General features: G+C 36.6%; 1 protein-coding gene across 4 annotated transcripts in view; it reads left to right on the top strand.

Annotated features, from left to right (window-relative positions):
• Positions 1 to 14333, top strand: part of RASSF8 (Ras association domain family member 8) — a 31965-nt gene extending 17632 nt beyond the window's left edge. For all 4 annotated transcript variants that reach the window (XM_082738543.1, XM_082738540.1, XM_082738541.1 and 1 more), the window contains exons 3-5: positions 6377 to 7266; positions 9490 to 9634; positions 10236 to 14333. In XM_082738543.1, coding sequence (XP_082594669.1) covers positions 6377 to 7266; positions 9490 to 9634; positions 10236 to 10357 — 1157 coding nt within the window. In that variant the 3' untranslated portion in view covers positions 10358 to 14333. The remainder of the gene's footprint in view (positions 1 to 6376; positions 7267 to 9489; positions 9635 to 10235) is intronic.
• The last annotated feature ends 6170 nt before the right edge of the window (positions 14334 to 20503 follow it).

Genomic DNA, 20503 nt, shown 5'->3' with positions numbered 1-20503 from the left:
ACAGCAAGATTTCATTCTTGTTTATGGCTGAGTAATATTCCATTGTGTGTGTGTATCTGCCTTTAAAGGCAGATGTATCTATCTTGTATGTATCTATCTTTAAAGTAATACTTTTAAAATATGAGTCATATCACTCCTCTGCTCAAACTTCCTCCCATCCACAGTGGTTTCATATTAGAAAATTCCAAAGTCCATATGTATAATGGTCTTCAGGACTCTCATGAATCCATACTTCATCTCCTTACCAGTCTGACCTTATCTCGTACCACTTACTTTTGACTGTCCCTTCTTATACACACCAAAGACATTTCTGCCTCAGTCTTTTCATCTCTTTTCTCTGCTGAGAATACTCTGCACCCAGGTCTTTTCATAATTCATTCCCTTGGATCCCTGTTTAAATCTCATCTTCTCACAAAAAATGTCCCTGACCACATGTACATATACACATGCATACACACATGCTTATATACTCATATACTCTTTATCTGCCATACTCTAGTGTTCTCTAAAGCACCTGTCATTCCTGACATTACATATAATATATGCATTTTTAAATCTAAACATTTCTGAAAGCCTGAAGTTTATCATACTTCATTTGAAGTTAGCTGTGACTGGAATGTCTTGAACTCATTTGGTGGTAAAAACTGCTCTGCTTAGATATGAGGCTGTTTTAAATTTATATTTATTCCATTTGATGTGAACATTGATACATTTTACTTTATACCTTTTAATATGTTTGATTACAGACATATAGGATAGCACTATGTTGCCTTTCTAAAATCCAGAAAGTTCTGAATTTTCAGCATATCTGGCCTTACAACTGTTGCATAATGGACAGTAGACCTACATTTACTTTTTGTGTGTTGTATATTGCTTACTACTGTTTTGTTACTATCTATTCTCATAGTTTAAAACCATGCCTAAGTAACAGACATTCACTACATATTTGTGCATAAATGAATGAATTTTTTGAAGTTTTTTTTCCTATAAATTACAGACTGAGCTGAGTGATCACCTAATGTTTCATCCATCTCTAGAATTATATGATCCTTTAGAAGATAAGGAAAATAATATTTTTATTGCCACATTTAACTCTTAATTTATGCATAAATTATCAATTTTAGAAATTTACAAATGTATTGGTACTGTATCTGTTTACAAAATAATACTATTCATTGTAGACTGTTTTGAGTAAAGCAGAAAAAAATGACCCTATCTCCTAAGAGTAATCACTATGAACAGCACTTTTTATATACCTCTAGATGAGCTTTTAAAAAAAGATTTTACTCTCCATAATTCTTGGTAGTTTTTAAAGCATCATTTTGTATTTACTGGATCATGAATTAAATGGTCCACACCATTTAATCCTCATAACAGTCTTATGAGGAAAGCACTGTTATTATCTCTACTTTACAGATGATCAGGCTAAGGCACAGATATCAGATAAACCTGCATAAGCTCCTGTAGCTAGTAAGGAGGGTACTGGGATCCAAACCAATAGTCTGACTCAAGAACCCTGCTCTTAACTACTATTATACTCTGTTGGTTATACCCCCTGTAATCTCAGTGGACATCTCTTAAGAAATATAGTTATTGATTGAATTATATTGAAATAAGAAATAAAAACACTTAATAGTAATATATACTGCTTTTTTATAGCCAAGATCATGTTTTACAGTTTTGATATTTATAACAATAATGTAATCATTCATAATTTTAAATACCTTTTGGATTTTCTACATAAAACATTAATTAATGTGAAAACATGTAATTCATAGCATGCATCAGACAGGATGGGTTACATTATTCTATATTAACAAAATATCCTCAAATCTTACTGGTCTATAGTGATAAGTGCTAGCTGTTATTTTGGTTAATATTATTTATGCAAAGTAAGTAGCATAGTGCCTAGCAAATATAGGCAAAGTAAATGATAATCATTATGAAATCAATAAATTTTGTTTTCATTATTTTTTAAAGTAGTAAACTTATCATATAATCTTACATAGTTCCTAAAATAATATGCAGTAATTCTGTGACTACATTATAATTCTGTGACTCATCAACACACTGGGAAAATAAACTGTAAATGATTTAGCTAAGAGTTGTGCACAGCTGGCTGATAGGTTATACTCAGAGATATTTACATTCTGACACTGTCATCATGAAATGAACATTCCATAGTTAAAAGTTATCTTAATTGCTACATTCAGGACTTATAGAAAATTCATTGATAAATTTGCAGGATAGTTGGATGTGTTTGGAAGATTGCTTTAAATTCTTTAAGCTTTGATTTCTTCACTAATGAGTTGAGGATCATAAAGCTATACTGCCTATCTCATAAAACCAATTAGGATTACATATATATTATATATTTTTATTTTTAATATATTTTTTATTTTTACATACATATATATGTGTAAGCATCAAAACCGTTTAACAGACTATAAAATGATACAATGTAATTTCTTTTACAGTGATCAATATTCCTTGTAAGAATTCTAAGTCTTTATGAGAAGGATTAGTTATATCGCTTCTCAGCCTTTTGGCTAAGATCAAGTGAGAAGGATTAGTTATGTTTACTGGAGTCTATATAAGAATCCAAAATGTTTATATAGCTCAAGGAGCAAAGTATCTGTTATCAGAAAAGCTCAGTGTGCTTAGATAGATTTTTCATAATTAAGAATGACCTGTTACTACTTCTAATATGTCCAGAAACAGGAGGATATGTTAGCATAAATTCATAAGAGATTAATGCAAACTCTCTGTCATATTGTCATATTCTTTTGAATAATGTACAGTATTCATCTTTGGGTAATAAGTATTTGAAGCTGAAGAAAAAAACCAAACGTAAGTTAAAACTAGATCTTATCAAGAGGGTTGATGATTAATAGAACCCCCAGGGCCTAACATTATTTCTGACAGATATTTGGTGTTCAGTATAGATTTATTGAATAAATAACAAGATGTGACTTTTAAATCATGATTTTGTTCTATGGCTCTAAGAAATTTCCTAAAATTATTTTTTAAAAAAGTTTGCCCTATTGAAAGAGTGGTTGAAATAAGGGCGTAATGTTTTTGGGGTGACCCGTATTTGAGTTTTGGTGTATATTTTCAAAAACTTCATAATACTCCAGTTACACATACTATTCTTCTTTAAATTGAGTCAGAGTAATCTGTTACCCTATTTCCTTTTGTCAGTCATCCAGTAAGATTCCACTAATGTGTTAAAGTCTCTTTATGTGATTTTCCTTATTATATGAGGTTAATGATCCTTGAGATCACACAATTGCTTCAACTATTCAAAAGTATAGTCAGTATTTTATATTTGTACCATTACTTACATGGCATACATTTCTAGGTAGTGCAAATAGCCTTAAGTACAAGTGCTGCAGATATGTAGATAGGTGGGTATGGATAGATACTCCCTTTTGTTATTCTTAGGGGTCTATCAAGATAGTGTGCCAGGTATAACTACATGTATCCATTTAATAAAATGCATTGAAAAGGAGTTTTGCAGGAAGAATTTGAATCTCTCCAAATGAAATAGGATCTTTAGGGCCTTGCCAAGCATAGTATTCAGAATAATGATTATGGGATTTAACTTTTACATAACCTATCTAAAACCTAATTTTTATAATAAAATCAAAGCTATTAATTCATTTATGTTTTATAAAAGCTTTTTTATATTGCTGGATAGGATTTTTTTTTCTTTTTGCCTAATTGCACTAAATATGTGTTATTTAACAAAAAGGGAAAACTGGCAGTAGAAGCAATTCTAAATAATCTTCTACTAAGATACTTTCCTAGGGCAGCAGTACCATTAAGCATTGGAAAAATCAGCTTCATATTTAATTATGGCTAAATTGGGGTTTTTTAAATTGTTAATATAACTCATCTAATGTAATGATTCCATTTTCTTTTTCAAGATGCTCCATTGGCCTCGTAGAGAATTAAGAGAAGGCTCTGCTGATCTATTCTAACCCCTCACATTACCGATGAGGACACAGAGCTCCAGAGAAGAGATTCTAAAAGTAGTTGATAGGCAGCAAAGCCAAGAACACAAAGTGCTGTGTTCTTTGAAGCAGTGTGTACACATGGAACAGTTTTAACCTTGCAGATTTGTCATGTGTTTTTTCTTGGAGTAGTTACAGTAATTTTTAACCTGAAAAATCAACTAGAAATATTTTTTATTCCAAGAAGTCAATCTACTATATGTAGGGTTTCTTCTTCATTCCCCCTTGTTTGCCCACATATTTTTTTTTAAAGATTTTATTTATTTATTTGACAGACAGAGATCACAAGTAGGCAGAGAAGCAGGCAGAGAGAGAGGAGGAAGCAGGCTCCCTGCTGAGCAGAGAGCCCGATGTGGGGCCTGACCCCAGGACCTGGGATCATGACCTGAGCTGAAGGCAGAAGCTTTAACCCACTGAGCCACCCAGGCGCCCCTGCCCACATATTTTGACAGTAGTAACAACTAACATTTGTATAGAAGTGCTCAATTTTAGAAAATAATTTTATATTTTATATCTCACTTGACTCTCACAACAACATTGTCAGTAAGAAAATACTATTTTCACCCCATAGATGAGAAAATGGAAGCCAAAGGAAATTTAATAAGTTGTGCAAGTCATTTACTTAGCTGGCAGAGCCAGACTTGAACACAGGCCTTCCAACTGCAGAGCCTCTGTTCTTTCCAGCGTTATATTGTGGGGAGTTGCTAAAAGTTGCTTAAGGATTTTTTTTTAAGTCAGCTTATGGTTATGAGAGGTTTCTGGTCAGCCATCTTGTTACTTGAATAACAGTGCTTTAAATTAATAATGGCTACTGTGTATTGATTGAATACCTACCATGGGCCAGGCGATGGTGATAGACCTTATGATGCCTGACTCTTGCTCTCAGAGCCTGTGAGATACTGGTGGTATCTCCACTTTAGAAGGGAACTTGGGCTGTTTATCCAATAGGTAATTAAAACCCTGGATTAAAACTCCGATCTGTTTGCTTCACAAGCTGCAACTTGTCAGCTGTACCCAAGATTCAGTTTCTGTAAATGAGAACATATGCATTCATGTAGAGCCATATCACTCTTAATGTACTACTTCTGAATTACATACACAGATATTCGCATATATATGTATCTAGACCTGCATTTATTGACCTGATAACTGAGAAAATAACTACTATTGGTTCAGAAGCTCATGAAATTTAAAAAGAGGATAAATCAATAGCTGTATATACCAGTGTTGTAATTGCAAGATGACAGCATCAGTATTTTCTTCCTTGTAATAATGATAAGTAGTAATGGAGACTTTTTTATTGAGATATAATAGACAAGTAACAATTATTTACTTTTAGGTGTCCAGCAGATACTTTTAACAAAATGTAATCCATCTGACCCACCCACCTTAAATGTGAAATATTTAAGAAGTGTGTTCAAGTTAATGATACCATACTGTCTTCTGAAACTTGATCTTCTGTAATTACCAGTTAGGTTTAGTATAACCTCTACTTAAATATGATTTTATTATTTTTGTTTTTTATTATTTTTGCATTTTTTTATTTTTTTAAACAAGAATCTTTGAAGTTAACAACTACCAAAACAGTAGAAGACTTCTCTTTGGGCCCCTATTTTTATACAAAATTATTTTCAAGGATCATTTTCACTGAGGTGATTTTTATTTACCACAGGTATTCAGAAAGATACCAGCTGTGTGAGCTATGAGTTGGCCAAGCCTTCATGCAAAGACAGAGGAAAGACCTGTACAGACCCCTGTGAGCTGAGTTATCCATTGGCTCCATACTTCCCTTCAGGAGTAAAATGGGGCTTCCAACCTCCCTGAGTTTTAATATGCAGAGAAACCAAAGGGATTCACGAAGTGGAAATTAAGTTTTGAAGTTCTACCTAGCTCCTGGGACCAGGCCCTCATGGCTTCCAGTGGGGCATTCTGGTGTCGTCCTTTGTTTCAGCTGGAGGTCTTGCCCCAAACAGAAGGTCTAGGCAATCGGGCATTTGATAAGAATGTAAGAGTCTCATGGAGGTTTAAAGTATCAAGTTGAATTTCTAAGCAAATCAGATGGATATATGTAATTCACATGCCATAGTTTTATACTGTTAACATATCTTCAAGAGAAGTTGGTGGTGGTTGTTGTTTTGTTTTGTTGCTTTTGGTTTGGTTTTGGGTTTTTTGTTTGTTTGTTTTTTAGGGTTTTTTGTTTTGTTTTGTTTTTTTTGTCTTCAAGAGAAGTTTAAAAGGCAGCATGAACTGGACTTGGCTTCTAATCAAGAAGACACAGTTATCAAATAGTGTCCTCTGTTGCATCATTTTGACTATCACATATTCCACTTTGACAATTTATTCTTGTCTTTTTTATCTAGGTCGAACAGGAAGGTACACTCTTATAGAAAAATGGAGAGATACTGAAAGACACTTAGCACCTCATGAAAATCCTATCATATCCTTAAACAAATGGGGGCAGTATGCTAGTGATGTACAACTGATTTTACGTCGGACGGGGCCATCTCTTAGTGAGCGACCCACTTCAGACAGTGTGGCTCGAATTCCGGAGAGAACTTTATATAGGCAGAGTTTGCCCCCACTGGCTAAACTGAGGCCTCAGATTGACAAATCAATCAAAAGGAGAGAACCTAAAAGGAAATCATTAACATTTACAGGAGGTGCCAAAGGATTAATGGACATTTTTGGAAAGGGTAAAGAAACTGAATTTAAGCAAAAGGTGCTGAACAACTGCAAGACAACAGCAGATGAATTAAAGAAGCTGATCCGGTTGCAGACAGAGAAGCTTCAATCCATTGAGAAAGAGCTAGAATCAAATGAAATTGAAATACAATTTTGGGAGCAAAAATATAATTCTAACCTTGAAGAGGAAATTGTCCGCCTGGAACAAAAGATCAAAAGAAATGATGTCGAAATTGAAGAGGAAGAATTTTGGGAAAATGAATTGCAGATTGAACAGGAAAATGAAAAACAGCTGAAGGATCAACTTCAAGAAATAAGACAGAAAATAACAGAATGTGAGAGCAAATTAAAGGACTATTTGGCTCAGATCCAGACTATGGAAAGTGGTCTTGAAGCAGAAAAATTCCAACGGGAAGTTCAGGAGGCACAAGTCAATGAAGAAGAGGTTAAAGGAAAGATTGGTAAGGTCAAGGGAGAAATCGACATTCAAGGCCAACAGAGTCTGAGGTTAGAAAATGGCATTAAAGCTGTAGAAAGATCTCTTGGACAAGCCACCAAACGATTACAGGTAAGAACATTTCTATAGAAAGGTTTCATCTGTTTAAAAGAATTAATATATTCTTGGCATTTTCTTGAATATTGTCCATTTTCTCTTACATTTAAAGTTAGAAACTGGGGCACCTACGTGGCTCAGTGGGTTAAAGCCTCTGCCTTAGTCTTAGGTCATGATCCCAGGGTCCTGGGATCGAACCTCCCATTGAGCTCTCTGCTCAGTGGGGAGCCTGCTTCCTCCTCTCTCTCTGCCTGCTTCTCAGCCTACTTGTGGTCCTGTCTGTCAAATAAATTAAAAAGTTAGAAACCTACTTTGGTGTATAAGTTTCATAGAATTTCTGTGACTTATGACAAAGCTAAGATGTGAGACCACAACAAACAGGAGTGCTAAAGCCACAACTGATTCTTGCTCCACAGAAAGAGGTCTCTTACTCTGGCAGTTGTAACATTAGGTAATGGGATACAGAGAATAGAATCTCAGAGCTGGAATGGACACTAATGATGAGATAGTGAATCTGACCTTCTCTCATCCTAGAGATAAGGAAATCAAATTACTGCAGATTGGTTTACCAAGGATCGGGCGGCTAGTTGACTGCTTATCTATTACTTCTCCATTGTGGTTCACCCCATCTTTCCCAAGATGTAAATAGACCCCTTCTCTTCTCCATATTACTTACCTTCCTAAGGAGAGTGGCACAAAAGTTTCTCTCTGATTTTCCCCTCTTCCTGATTCACATACGAGAACATAAATTTATATTTTGCCATTAGATCCTGATCACTCAACTTGTATTTCTCAGATACCCATTCTTGAAAATATGGTGATGTTAGGGGAGTTGCAAAGAGGATATTTAATATACTACATATAAATAATATTTAACATAATAAATATTAATATTAAGTAAATTTTAAAATACTAAATTTAAATTTTGGGGTTTGGTTACATTTGGCCACATCTCAAGTGCTCGTTGGTAGTTGCTGTATTGGTCAGTGCTGCTTAGAGGCTTGCTCTTCAAAGCATGTAGTTCAGGGCACACTTGTTAAAAATTCAGAATCTCTGAATCTCTCCAGATAGTACCAGTGCACATGGAAGCTTGAGCAGAGCTACTTTAGAATGTGAACAGTTCTATAAGCAGAGAAAGCTGAGGTTTCAAGAACTTAACATGATTTCTTTTCTATGCCACTAACAATAGTCAAGAGGTAAAATTACCACCAAAATTTTGAAAATCAAGAATTTCTCATTCCATAAAAGTAGAAGGTTATTAACCTCTGATTTTTCAGTATTATACTATTTGGATTCATTCTGACCCTTAAAAAGGATACAGTGGGAAGTTGTGTTGCCTTTGATATTATTTACAGGAAACAGTAATTTATGATAGTCATTGCTAGTAATTCTCGTTGGGAAGGATCTCATAATCAAACTAACATATCTCTAGTGCCCCCTACACTCAAAGTAAGTGGAGGAAACAACCACTCACTTCTGGTATCTCTTCCTACCCCTACCAGTCTTCAGATACACTGAGCCTGGGTAAGGCCTTGCCACTTTTTCCTCTGGTGCAGTAAAGGGAAAAAGAATATCCATTCAAATCACAGGATGCCTCTCTGTGCTTTTTGAGCTTTCTAGCTGTCCAAATTTGATCTCCTTTCTTTAAGGATCTTCAGTTCTCATACCTGTCCTTGCCAAGGACTTAAGAACCCCACACCGAAAATCTTGTGGGACTCTTGCTTTCCTCATGCTCTAATATGTATCTCAGTGATGAATCCCATGAAAAGTTAAACAGTTTACCAAAAACAAAAACTTCTCTGAATCTCATGGATCAAATGACTATTAATTTTTGCAGCCATCTATGAACTCATTAAGGAAATTTAATTGTGAACACTTAAAGCAAGATTGCCGTAAACACTGGGATGGACGAAAACTAGTATTTTACTGATTAAAGTTTACAGATAGATTTATTTCATCAGGTGCATAGTGTATTCCTAACAGAGGAAAGCATCACCTTAAAGAGGACAGACTAAAGACACTGTGTCCTTTATTTGCTTATTTTTTGGCCTGTGCCCCAAAGCAGAAATGACCTCTTTTTAGCCCACTGTGGCAACATTGACTGGGTTTGCTAACGGTGTTCTTGGGAAAGCACGTTCACACATCCAGCCCCTAAAGCAGATGGACTATCACCGGGATGTCTTTAGAGGGCCAAGAGTGACTCTTCAAATAAAAAGACAAATTTTAACTTCCATCTAGGACAAAGAACAAGAACTGGAGCAGTTGACTAAAGAGCTACGGCAAGTCAACCTCCAGCAGTTTATCCAACAGACGGGGACAAAAGTTACTGTTTTGCCCGCGGAGCCCATTGAAGTAGAGGCCTCACACCCAGACATAGAAAGGGGTAAGATGTTGAGAATTCTGCTCTCTTTACTTTATTCCCACTGGTTAGCTTTGAAGGAACTACTTGTATTCAGTTAAAATGTTAGCCTACTGTTCAAAGCCTAGGCCACTTAAAAGAAAAAATGGCATGCTTCATGCTTCTGGGAAAAATCAATAATATCTAGGTTGTTGATTTACATAGGTGGGCATGTAATCCCCAGATCTTACATCATTGTTTTAACTGCTTCTTTAAGAAACCTTTTCCAGATGTATGAGCCATTGTCTGTTGAGTTTTATTAGCTTCTGTTCCTTATGCCCCTTCTTCCTCTCCTAGAAGTCTTTATTATTAATCTGTGCTGATATTTAAAAGATGTGTATCATCTGAACAACCAAGAAAGAGAAAGAGAATGCTCACCTTTTTAAAAAGGTGTTGAAATCACTGAAAACTATTTGTGTCAACAGAGAGGGTCAAGAAGAGTCTTCTCTTATCCCAGACCTCATGGGGAGCAAGTTCTACAGTTTGCTCTTTGGCTCTTGAGAGCGGGAAAAGTTCTAGTTTTTCGTGTTGCTGTCTACTTCAGGTTGCTGAGTACACCAAATGGTTTTCTTTGTTTTCTGTGTAGAAGCACCCTTCCAGTCCGGGTCCCTGAAGCGACCTGGTCCATCTCGGCAGCTCCCCAGTAATCTTCGTATTCTGCAGAATCCTATCTCGTCTGGTTTCAATCCTGAGGGCATCTACGTATAACATTATCTGTCTTTAGGGGAGAGACCCGATAAAGGTACCAAGGACAGTAAGAATTCCTTCTTTGATTTGTGCCAATGATGAACAGAGGATCTATTTCACAAGCCACCGTCTCTTTTTTCTGTCCTAAATTGCATACCACTCGGAGCCATACCCTGTGCACTGATGCTAAAGAACAAAGAAACTGTGTTTTCACACACATCGACAGTGTTGACGTGTTTGTCCAGCAGCTGTAATGCAAAGCCTTCATTTTTATTTGTAGCATTTTGAGAGAGTTAGGAAAGTATTCTGCTGTGCGTATACGTAAATAAAACCATGACTTAAGAGCGAAGAGAAATATGTGACTGACTTAGTTTAATTTATTCCATATAACCGATTAGTGGGTGAATGTTGTTGTTTTCATATTTTTTGTTACTACTTATCCTGTGACTGAGTTACATTCTGAATTGTGTGACTATGACTGTGTGCACGCCACCAGTGTCCATCCGTACCTGCTGGCCTACAGCTCTGCGAGTGCCATAGGGAGCTCCAGCGTCTGCCCTAACTCCAGAGGAACCCACTTGTGTTTAGCTTGTGTACCTCTCCTAGCCATTGCCTCATTAGACAAAATAATTCAGGTTTTAGTTTTCATCTGGACTTGGATCTTTTCTTTACAGTATTTCCAGCATATGAATGACCACATACCCAGAAGAGTAAATTGTAGGTTTAAAAGATTTGCGGTACTTCAGACACTTTAAACGGAAGTGTAGTTGGTAGATCATCTGTCCAAACAGGCATGGGGTTTCCTAATAAATTATGTGTTTTGTTCCTGCCCTGCCTTAATCGTTTTAATCTCATGGATCCTCAGAGTCGCCATGATACGTAAGTAAGAGATATCTGGTTGATCTGCTTCAGAAAGGTTACTTTAAGTGATAGATCTTTAAACTAACCCACTTAGGTATGTATAGTCTGTTGGTGTAAGCACCCATGGGTAAGTTCCCGCTTACACATAATTTCCTCTGTAATTTATAGATTGTCGCCATTTCTCCAATCACTTAGAAAGTACATTGGAGTTAGGTATTTTTTACAAAGGAAATAAAGTTAAATTTTTTTTTTTTCATTTCTGAGCTTGGCTTTTACAGGATATGAGTCTCCCAATTGTACCTCTATTTTCTTATTTATTTATAAAACCAAAAATGAATCGACACCTCTCCCATGAATAGGGACTTAACTGAGATTCACAAGTAGTATCTGGAAGGATGTGGTCAGATACCATTTTGCCATTTTTACATTCCCTCTGATCAAAATTTGGTACAACATAAGTAAGACCTTAACCTGAAATTTAAAGTAGTTTTTAATTCTGAGGAAACTGTATTCTCTGTATTACTTTCATGCAACAAAGTAAAAGTGGATTAGTATATTAATGCCATGGTAACAATAAAAAGATGTAAGTCATATCTTATGCATGAGGGCAACTTTGGATGTTTTAACACATTTGACTTATTTAAGTGAATGCTGAGAATGCTGCATTTAGGTTTCCAATGAAAAATTTTAAGAATGGCTATGAAAATATATAGAAGCTTCTAGAAAACTGAAGGTAATAATGCAGAGTTGCCTTTTCTAGTCCAGCTAAATGGCAGACCTCAACTAAAGATAGTATTTTCTTTGGGTTCTTGGAGTTATCGAATTGACCTTGCCATGATACTATTTTGCAAATAACTTGAGGAATAACCTACATAACCACAACTTATACAGATTTGTTCTCAATTTATAATAGTTATTTCATATCTATATATATTTAAAAATTAGAATTAAAAATAAGATACTTTATAGATTTTGTGATGGTCATGATTTATGTATGCCCAATATATGCCTTATTTTTAAAGGGTTCCATCCTATACCAAGAGTCATTTTGTTATTGTTATTCAGAGAAATTAAGATCTTATTCACAAAGAAAAACATTTTTATAAATCGATCACATTCTATTTAAATCAAAATGTTAAACTGAAGATATATTAAACATTGCAGTTTTTAATTGCAAAGATGCCTTGGCATGCCATCAAAAACACAAAGTCAATGTCCAACTTAATTGTTGTAAATTATTATCAACATTAATCTAATAACTTTAAGACTGGCAGCGTTGTGACAACTTCCTCTGAATTTCCAAATGCCAAATAATCTTTATGGACATAATTACAGATAGAAATACTATTTCCTAGAGGCGAAGAATATACAAATGTGAATTTGATAAATATATTGAGCAGCTATACTTTTTAATCAGTCACATTACTTCTGAAAGAACATCTCTAAGAAATATTTTCTAAGTCTTTTTAAAATAGAAGAAAGAAAACCCATTTCCCTTAGAACATCTTAAAAATAATATAGTCTATTCCTATTGTGAACACAGAGGAGTTAGAGTAAATGCCACATCTTTTGGATACATTTCAGGGCTGGGGGGGCAGGGCAAGAACAGTGGGCAATGATATATAAAAATACCAAATATAAAATTTTGCATCTGGGGGAATATTCAGGTTCTAAATACTAAACTAGATTGAAGGGTTTTTTAATTGTTGTTATTATTATTATTATTCTGCAAGTTGTTTCATTATAATTTCCTTTAAGTATTAACTACATTAGAAGAGAATTTTTTTTTTCTTACCAAGGAATGATTTGAAATAGCATTGTGTCTAGCATCCTCAGAGAATGATCCATAGTGGGCTTCCTCAGTTTGTTTGTTTTTTTCTATGAGCTTTTTTTTTTTTTTTTCAATGAGTGTTTTGATTTATTAGCATGATTTTTGTCCTGATGCACAGGGAATTTATATGTGGGACTTCGGTTGGTATTAATAGGAATTACCCATTTAAGTCCCTCAGTCATTCCTGAAGTAATCATCAATTCCCATAGTTCAAATTAATCACAAAATTGAGCTAAAACAGCAAAAATACAGAATTTATGGTGTGAAATGTGATTATTCATAGTGTTTAAGAAAAACAAATAAAGAACTTGCTTCCAGAGCATAAATAAATTTTGTATCTGCATTAAAAGGACATTTTCTTTGTGAATAAGAGAAAAATGGTCTTTCGAGTAAAGAAACTACCTTTAAAGCCATTTCTGTGAACATCTCTCCAAGTTAGAACTATAATAACGGATTGTGGAAATTATATGGAAAAGGCAAAAACTCTTGATTTCAGGTGTGCAAAGGATGTGGGCAGATGGGCATTTCCCTGTGTGCATTGCCTTTGAAAAATTGGGCCTTAATTTATATGTAGATAACAATGCTGTGTTCCCATCCCTCTTCTACCTAAAGTTGTCTTTATTAATCTCTATTGTATTAAAATTTAGCTCATAAGTATTACTTTTATATTATGTCCATTTTTTTGCATGTTTATACTATTTGCTACAGTATTTTTAAGTTTTGGGTGAAGGCCATCAGCTGTGTGGAGGAGACAAAACAATCACTATTTATTCAGTATTGCTGCTTTACATTTCCAGAATAAGCTTTCGATGCCCAGACACTTGACTGCTTGAAAGCTGCAGGAGCTCTATTCCAATGCATTTTATATATTTTTAGAAACCAAATAAATGCAGATAACTATTTAGTATACTAATTATATTAAACCAGCAGAAATATAAAGGCAATAAAGTATATACATATATATATGGGGGGAGGGAAAGATTAAAAAATAGGTTTACAGCCAGACATGGTGATAGCCCTAAATATATTTCCAATCTGTCTTTCTTTATTGACCCAAGGAGGATTTGAGTTGCTGCAGCTTTAAACAGAAAATTGCCACATTCACTACTGTGGACACATAAATATGCTTTTAGTACTGCTTTGCTTATGTACCAACAAAATATCTGTAATATGTATTATATGTAATTATTCTTTTTTCAACTTTCATTTCAAAATGTATATTTTCTGATTATTATCATGAGCTGTAAAACAAAGGATTGATATCTGATATTCTCCCAAGTAATAAATTTTCAGGATTCATTGGGACTTTGTAGTTGCTGGTTTGTGTTTTATGTGTTTAATATTTTAAAAATCTTTTTTTTTCTTTAAAAGATGCCAAAGAGGAAAGGTCTGCATATCAGTGACATAAAATTACATTTCTTTAAAAGTAATGTTAATTATTATAACTTAAGAATTATCTATTGCTAAGAAAAAAGGTAGCTGTTTTGGGGCACCTGGTTGGCTTAGTCAGTTAAGCGTCCGACTTGATTTCCACTCAGGTCATGATCTCAGGGTCATGAGATGGAGCCCAGCCTCAGGCTCTGTGCTGGGTGTGGGCTTGCTTTAGATTCTCGCTCTCCCACTCCTTTCCCCTTCCCCCCCCCGCACACACCGCACACCTCTCTCACTTTCTTTCTCAAATAAATATTTTTTTAAAAAGAAGCTGTTTTATTCAAGTGAAATGGAATCAAGAAATTAATGCCTCCCTTTTATTTCAAAAGCAGAAGGAAACATTGTGTCCTAATGAACCTCTATATTCTCAGGTTTCTTTAAAACCACGAGTGAGGGGGAATTATTCAGGTCCTACTAAGTGCCAGGTACAATGGGAGATACACTCACCTATCTAGGGAACTTCTTCCAAATCATACAACTAATAAGTAGCTTACAGAGCCCTTGAATATAGATCTTCCAGATACGAAATACTTACCGATAGTCCATGATAAATGGCATAAGCTTTACAACGCCTAGTTTCTGTTTTTAATGTGGAAGTAATGTGAAAGTCCATAAATTATCATTTTCGTATTTTGTGCAAGTTAGATCTTGATCAGGAAATCATACATATGAATGACAGTATGTTATAAAAACAATGATAAATTATTAACAAAATTAGGCAAAATATAAGTTATTCTTTGTCCAAGTTATGGGGGACTTTTAAAATTTTAATTATCCTGTCCTCCTCTAAAGCATTTTTTCTTAATGGTAGAGCAAGAAATAAACTTCTGTTCACTTGACTCTTCACCTGCCACCCACGTCACATATTTGTGCTGTGTCTTAGGAAGGGCCTCCCTAAGGCCTTTAAGAAGGGCCAGCAGAGTCCTATAAAACAGGCAGAAACTTGCAGGAAACGTTCACTGCTTTCTGTAGACATTCAGTGAGCCTTTACTGTTGGCCAGACATTGTGCTGAAATTAACATGATTTGCGTTGCAGCTCAGGAAGGTTACGGTCTGATGATCACCCTTATAGGAACAGGATAGAGGGCCATGGAAACACACCAGAAGAGCTTCACCCCAATCCAGAGTGTTGGCAAACTCTGGAGAAGGGAATGGAAACTGGGGAGGGATAACTGGCACAGACTAAAAGATGGCAAGTTGTGAAGCCTGTGGGCCTGTGACCAGACAGTGAAAAGGTCAGGAAGGCTCAAAGAGAAGGTAGGCATTGTGGAGGGCTCTTGTTACTATGGTAAGTAAGGAGTTTATCCATAGAGCTACAGAGGAGTTTCCATGCCACAAGGAAATGAAATGAAATGAAATGAAATTTCCACATGGAAATGAAATGATCAGACTAGCATCTTAAGATCTTTCTTGCTGCCTTTGTGGTGAACTGACTGGAGAAGGGTCAAGACTAGAGACAAGAAAGACCACCGAAGAGGTCTGCAGGAATCCAGGCCAGAGATAATAGTAACTGGAACTAAGAAAGTAAGTAGCTGGCATTTATTCAGTAATGAATGTTTATTGAGCACCTACCTTGTGCCAGAAGAGTCTAAACCAGGGTATAGACATCCTAGGTAAACAGTAGCAAAAGAATATCCTGTTTAAATGGTGGAGACAGAATAAAAGAATCCAAGAATCTCCAGGTGTTTGACAGCTATCCACAGCCCCAAATGGCTGATAGTGACGGTGCTGCTGCTTAATGATGAGTAGTCACAGATACTCTGTTCTGTGTGCTGAGGGCAAAAGATTGGGAGAGGAAGAAGGGAAGAGAGAACAAAGACCTAAAGAATACATATTTGGGAGTAGGCCTTCGCATGGGCCTCCCCCTTGTATAGAGTCCCTGCAGTCTTTTCTGCAAGGAAGGTGTGGATTTGGGCAAAAGCTCTCTGCAGCGCCAGATTTAACCATCAGTCTCTTCATCTGGAATGTCAGAATCCTGTTTTCCCAGCATTGTATTTGGCTTGTTGTTCTCTATGGGCCACTTAATTCATCTGCCATGAGGATGTGTCCAAGATGTTAGAACCAGAATGAAAGGCAGTGGAGAGGGTGGACAATACAAAGTCATCTCTGCACCGAGCCAGTATTTACAAATTTTCTGCAACCGCTAGCAGTGTGAAAATCAAATGAATGATCAGAATACTGAAGTGCAAAATAGGGACACCTGGGTGGCTCAGTTGGTTAAGCGTCTGACTTGATTTCGGCTCAGGTCATGATCTCATGGTAGTGAGATGGAGCCCACAGCAGATGCTCTGCATTGGGCATGGAACAACCTGCTTAACAGTCTTTCCTTTTCCCTCTGCCCCTCCCCGCCATGCGTGCACACAGGCACAAACACTCTTTCTCTCTCAAAAAAAAAAAAAAAAAATTTTAGACACTTTAAACAAAGAACACAGTGAGCTAAAATGCCATGTGCCAACAGATAGCATGGAAATGGAGGCTGGAAAGAGCAGAAAGAATGTTCACCAGGAGCCTCCCACTCAGTCCAGAGTGACAGTCGTGGCTGTCACTAAGCTATGATCTACTTCCATAACTTCCCTACTAAACCCAGCCTGCATCAGAATCTTCAAGCACTTACCATCCTGGGTCACCCCAATAGGCTAAAAAGTTCTCCCCTTTATTAGGCCAAAATAGATTTCCAACTATCCTTAAGACCCTACAGAAGAAGAGTTTCTCATCCGTATGACAGGTCAGATATTGAAGGCATCTATTATGTCTCCTACGGTTCTCTTTCCCAACGCCCAGTTCTTTCAAATAGTATAATTTCCAGTCTCCTCTCTCTTGAATGTGTTGCAGACACTCTTGAATGTGGCAGCCCGAACTATTCACAAAATTCTGTTGGTGATTTGACCAGGTCAACATGTAGGAACTTGACTTGTCTTTATGCAGTCTAAAACCAAACGGGGTGATTTATTTTACTGGTTAGTTTTTGTGAACCTCAGCTCCCTATTAAATCATTGAATGATTAAGAGTTCACTAAAATCCTATTTTTTTCACACTTTTGCTGTCAGTGAAATCTTTCCTAACCTGTATGTGTGTGGTTGAGTTTTAGGGTGCATGAGCAAAATTTTAAATTATCAAAATCCCTGTCATCTCTGAACACTTGGAAGTTAATAAATTCCAAAAGGAAGACATGAACCTTAATGTCAGAGCAATAACAACGTTACTCTGGTGGAGGACAAAGTGCTACAGGAACATACGGGAGGTGAGTGGGAAAATCAGGAAAAAGAACCACTGAAGAGGTTTAGGCTCCTGAGTGAACTCTTGAAGAGTAAATAGGCTTTCACTCATCATATTTATTGCATGCCTACTGTGTGGTAGACACTAGACATTCAGCAGTGAACAAAAAAGACCCTATCCCTGCTCACTTGGAGCTTATATTCTAGAGGGAAAGATAGAAGAATAGAGAAGTAAAATGTGTAGTATTTTTGATGTGGTAAGAGCTAGAGAGAAAAATAATAAAACGGGAGAGCAATAGGAAGTATCAGAAGTTGGAGAAAAATTGCAATTTTATATAAGTTGCCTGAGGCCTCCCTTAAAAGGTGGTGTTGGAGTAAAGACCTAAAGGTAGTCCCAGCACCTGCAGAAATAAAGACAAGATATCTGAACCTCATAGCCCATGTTGGGCTTCATGAGAAAAGAACGGATAGGATTGCCCAAGAAGCCTGTGGTGTCTAGCTTTCTGTTTCCCAGCAACAGATTTGGAATGTGTCAGCCTTTTATTGGCTGTAAGCCAGTAAATCTTTCTCCCAATTACTCATTCAATCAATCCTCTCAAGTCTAAGTAAGAGAACGGAGAGATATTTTAAAGATATTAAAAAATAATGGGGCACCTGGGTGGCTCAGTCATTAAGCATCCGCCTTCTGCTCAGGTCATGATTCCAGGATCTTGGGATCGAGCCATGCATGGGGCTCCCTGCTCAGTGGGAAGCCTGCTTCTTCCTCTCCTACTCCCCTGCTTGTGCTGTGTCTCTCTCTCCCTGTTTGTCAAATAAATAAATAAAATCTTTTTTAAAAATATATATTAAAAAATATTTAGGGACACCTGGGTGGCTCAGTCGGTTAAATGTCCAGCTCTTGATCTCAGCTCAGGTCTTGATCTCAGGGTCATGAATTCAAGCCTCGCATTACACTCCATGCCCAGCATGGGGGAAAAAAAATGTTTAAAACCTGAATTTAATTACTCTTAATCCTTTCCAAATTTAAATTCATAGGTAAAACGTCCTTCTATGAATAGACTTTACAATTGATCTACTCTCTTTTCTGAAATAGCGGTTAAAGGAATACTTTTATATATAAAGATGCTTTATTTTACTAGACATCCCTCTCAAATTTAATGCAGCTTTCTAACCTAAAAATATGTTTTTCAGTTCAAGATATTAAACAAAAACCAGCCATTTGGGGGTTCTTTTTCATATGTCAATAAGTATAATAATCTATGTTTATGAAAAGGATCTGTAAATTGAGGTCCAGGGACAAATCCTAGGAAAGGTTTTGGAGGCACATCGTATAGAGACTCCTAATATAGACATTTGGGGAGTTGTAGACAAGTAGAATGTGCACTGAGTAGAAGGTAAGGGGAGGAGCAAGTGATAGGAGAAGGGGCCATGCTGTGAAGGACTTTGAATTTCATCAGGTAGGTAGTGGAAAGCCAAATGAATTCAAAGGATTCTTAGACTTGATTTTTAGAAAGCTCGCTGTGACAATGTTGCAGTGATTGCGCTGCTGTGGGAAGAGATGGGTACTGAGGACACCCTGCAAGGCAGCTGTGATAGATCTGCATCAATGTTAACATCTACGAACACCGTCCTCATCTTCCATCCCCTCCAAATTCTCCTTTAATAAGTAGCAATGACAACTCTTCACCTTGTGTCATCATTTGGCCCTGAACACATGTCTAGCATAGCCCATGAAAAACCCCAGGTCGACCTAAATGGATAATTCCTAGACTCTGCCATATAAGAACAGATATAGAGAGATTACTGAAATAATGGCACAGCAATTTGCAACGACGTGGATGGATCTAGAGGGTATTAGGCTGAATGACTAGGTCTGTCAGAGAAAGACAAATACCACATGATTTCACTCATGTGGAATTTAGAAAACAAAGCAGAAGAACATAGGGGAAAGGAAAGGAAAATAAAATAAAATGAAAACAGAGAAAGGGGCAAATGATAAGAAGAGACTCTCAACTCTAAGAAACAAACTGAGCGGGCACCTGGGTGGCTCAGTGGGTTGGGCCTCTGCCTTCAGCTCAGGTCATGATCTCAGGGTCCTGGGATCGAGCCCCACATCGGGCTCTCTGCTCAGCAGGGAGCCTGCGTCTCCCCCATCTCTCTCTGCCTACTTGTGATCTCTCTCTGTCAAATAAATAAATAAAATCTTAAAAAAAGAAAAGAAACAAACAGGGCTGCTGGAGGGGAGGGCTTGGGAGAGGTGGGGTAATTGGGTGAAGGGTATTAAGGAAGTCACATGATAGAATGAGCATTGGGTGTTATACGCAACTGATGAATCACTATGTTCTACCATACTAATTAAAAAAAAAAAAAAAAAAGTGGCACAGAAAAAATTCCAAAGCCTGTCATCTGGTTTAAGGTCCAGTCAGGCTGATACATAAAAATCAACCATCACAGATGTACGTACATATATATGAGTGTATATCTATCTATCTATCTACATATAGGTATATGTATGTATATAAATATGTGCCTTGTTACATATCCAGTATTCTAATATATACAATATCAGCCAAATGAAAACCTTTCTTACTGAATACAACCGTATACAAACGCTCCAGTATGAGACTCAAGTAAACTCCTGGAACTGCTATCTGACCACATCCCTCTTGCCAAGAACTCTGACACCAAATAAACTTATGAGCTTCAGAGAAAACAGAAGATCAACTCTTTACGGGGTCCTCTCTGAACAAACACTCATGGATGGCTTCCCTCTTTGATGTGCTTAATGGAACTTTAAATGGAGCCACCAAATGGAAGCCACCAAATGGA

Source organism: Mustela nivalis, assembly GCF_964662115.1.
Source record: "Mustela nivalis genome assembly, chromosome: 7".
In the NCBI taxonomy this organism is placed as follows: Eukaryota; Metazoa; Chordata; class Mammalia; order Carnivora; family Mustelidae; genus Mustela; species Mustela nivalis.
This window is presented reverse-complemented; position numbering and strand designations above follow the sequence as displayed.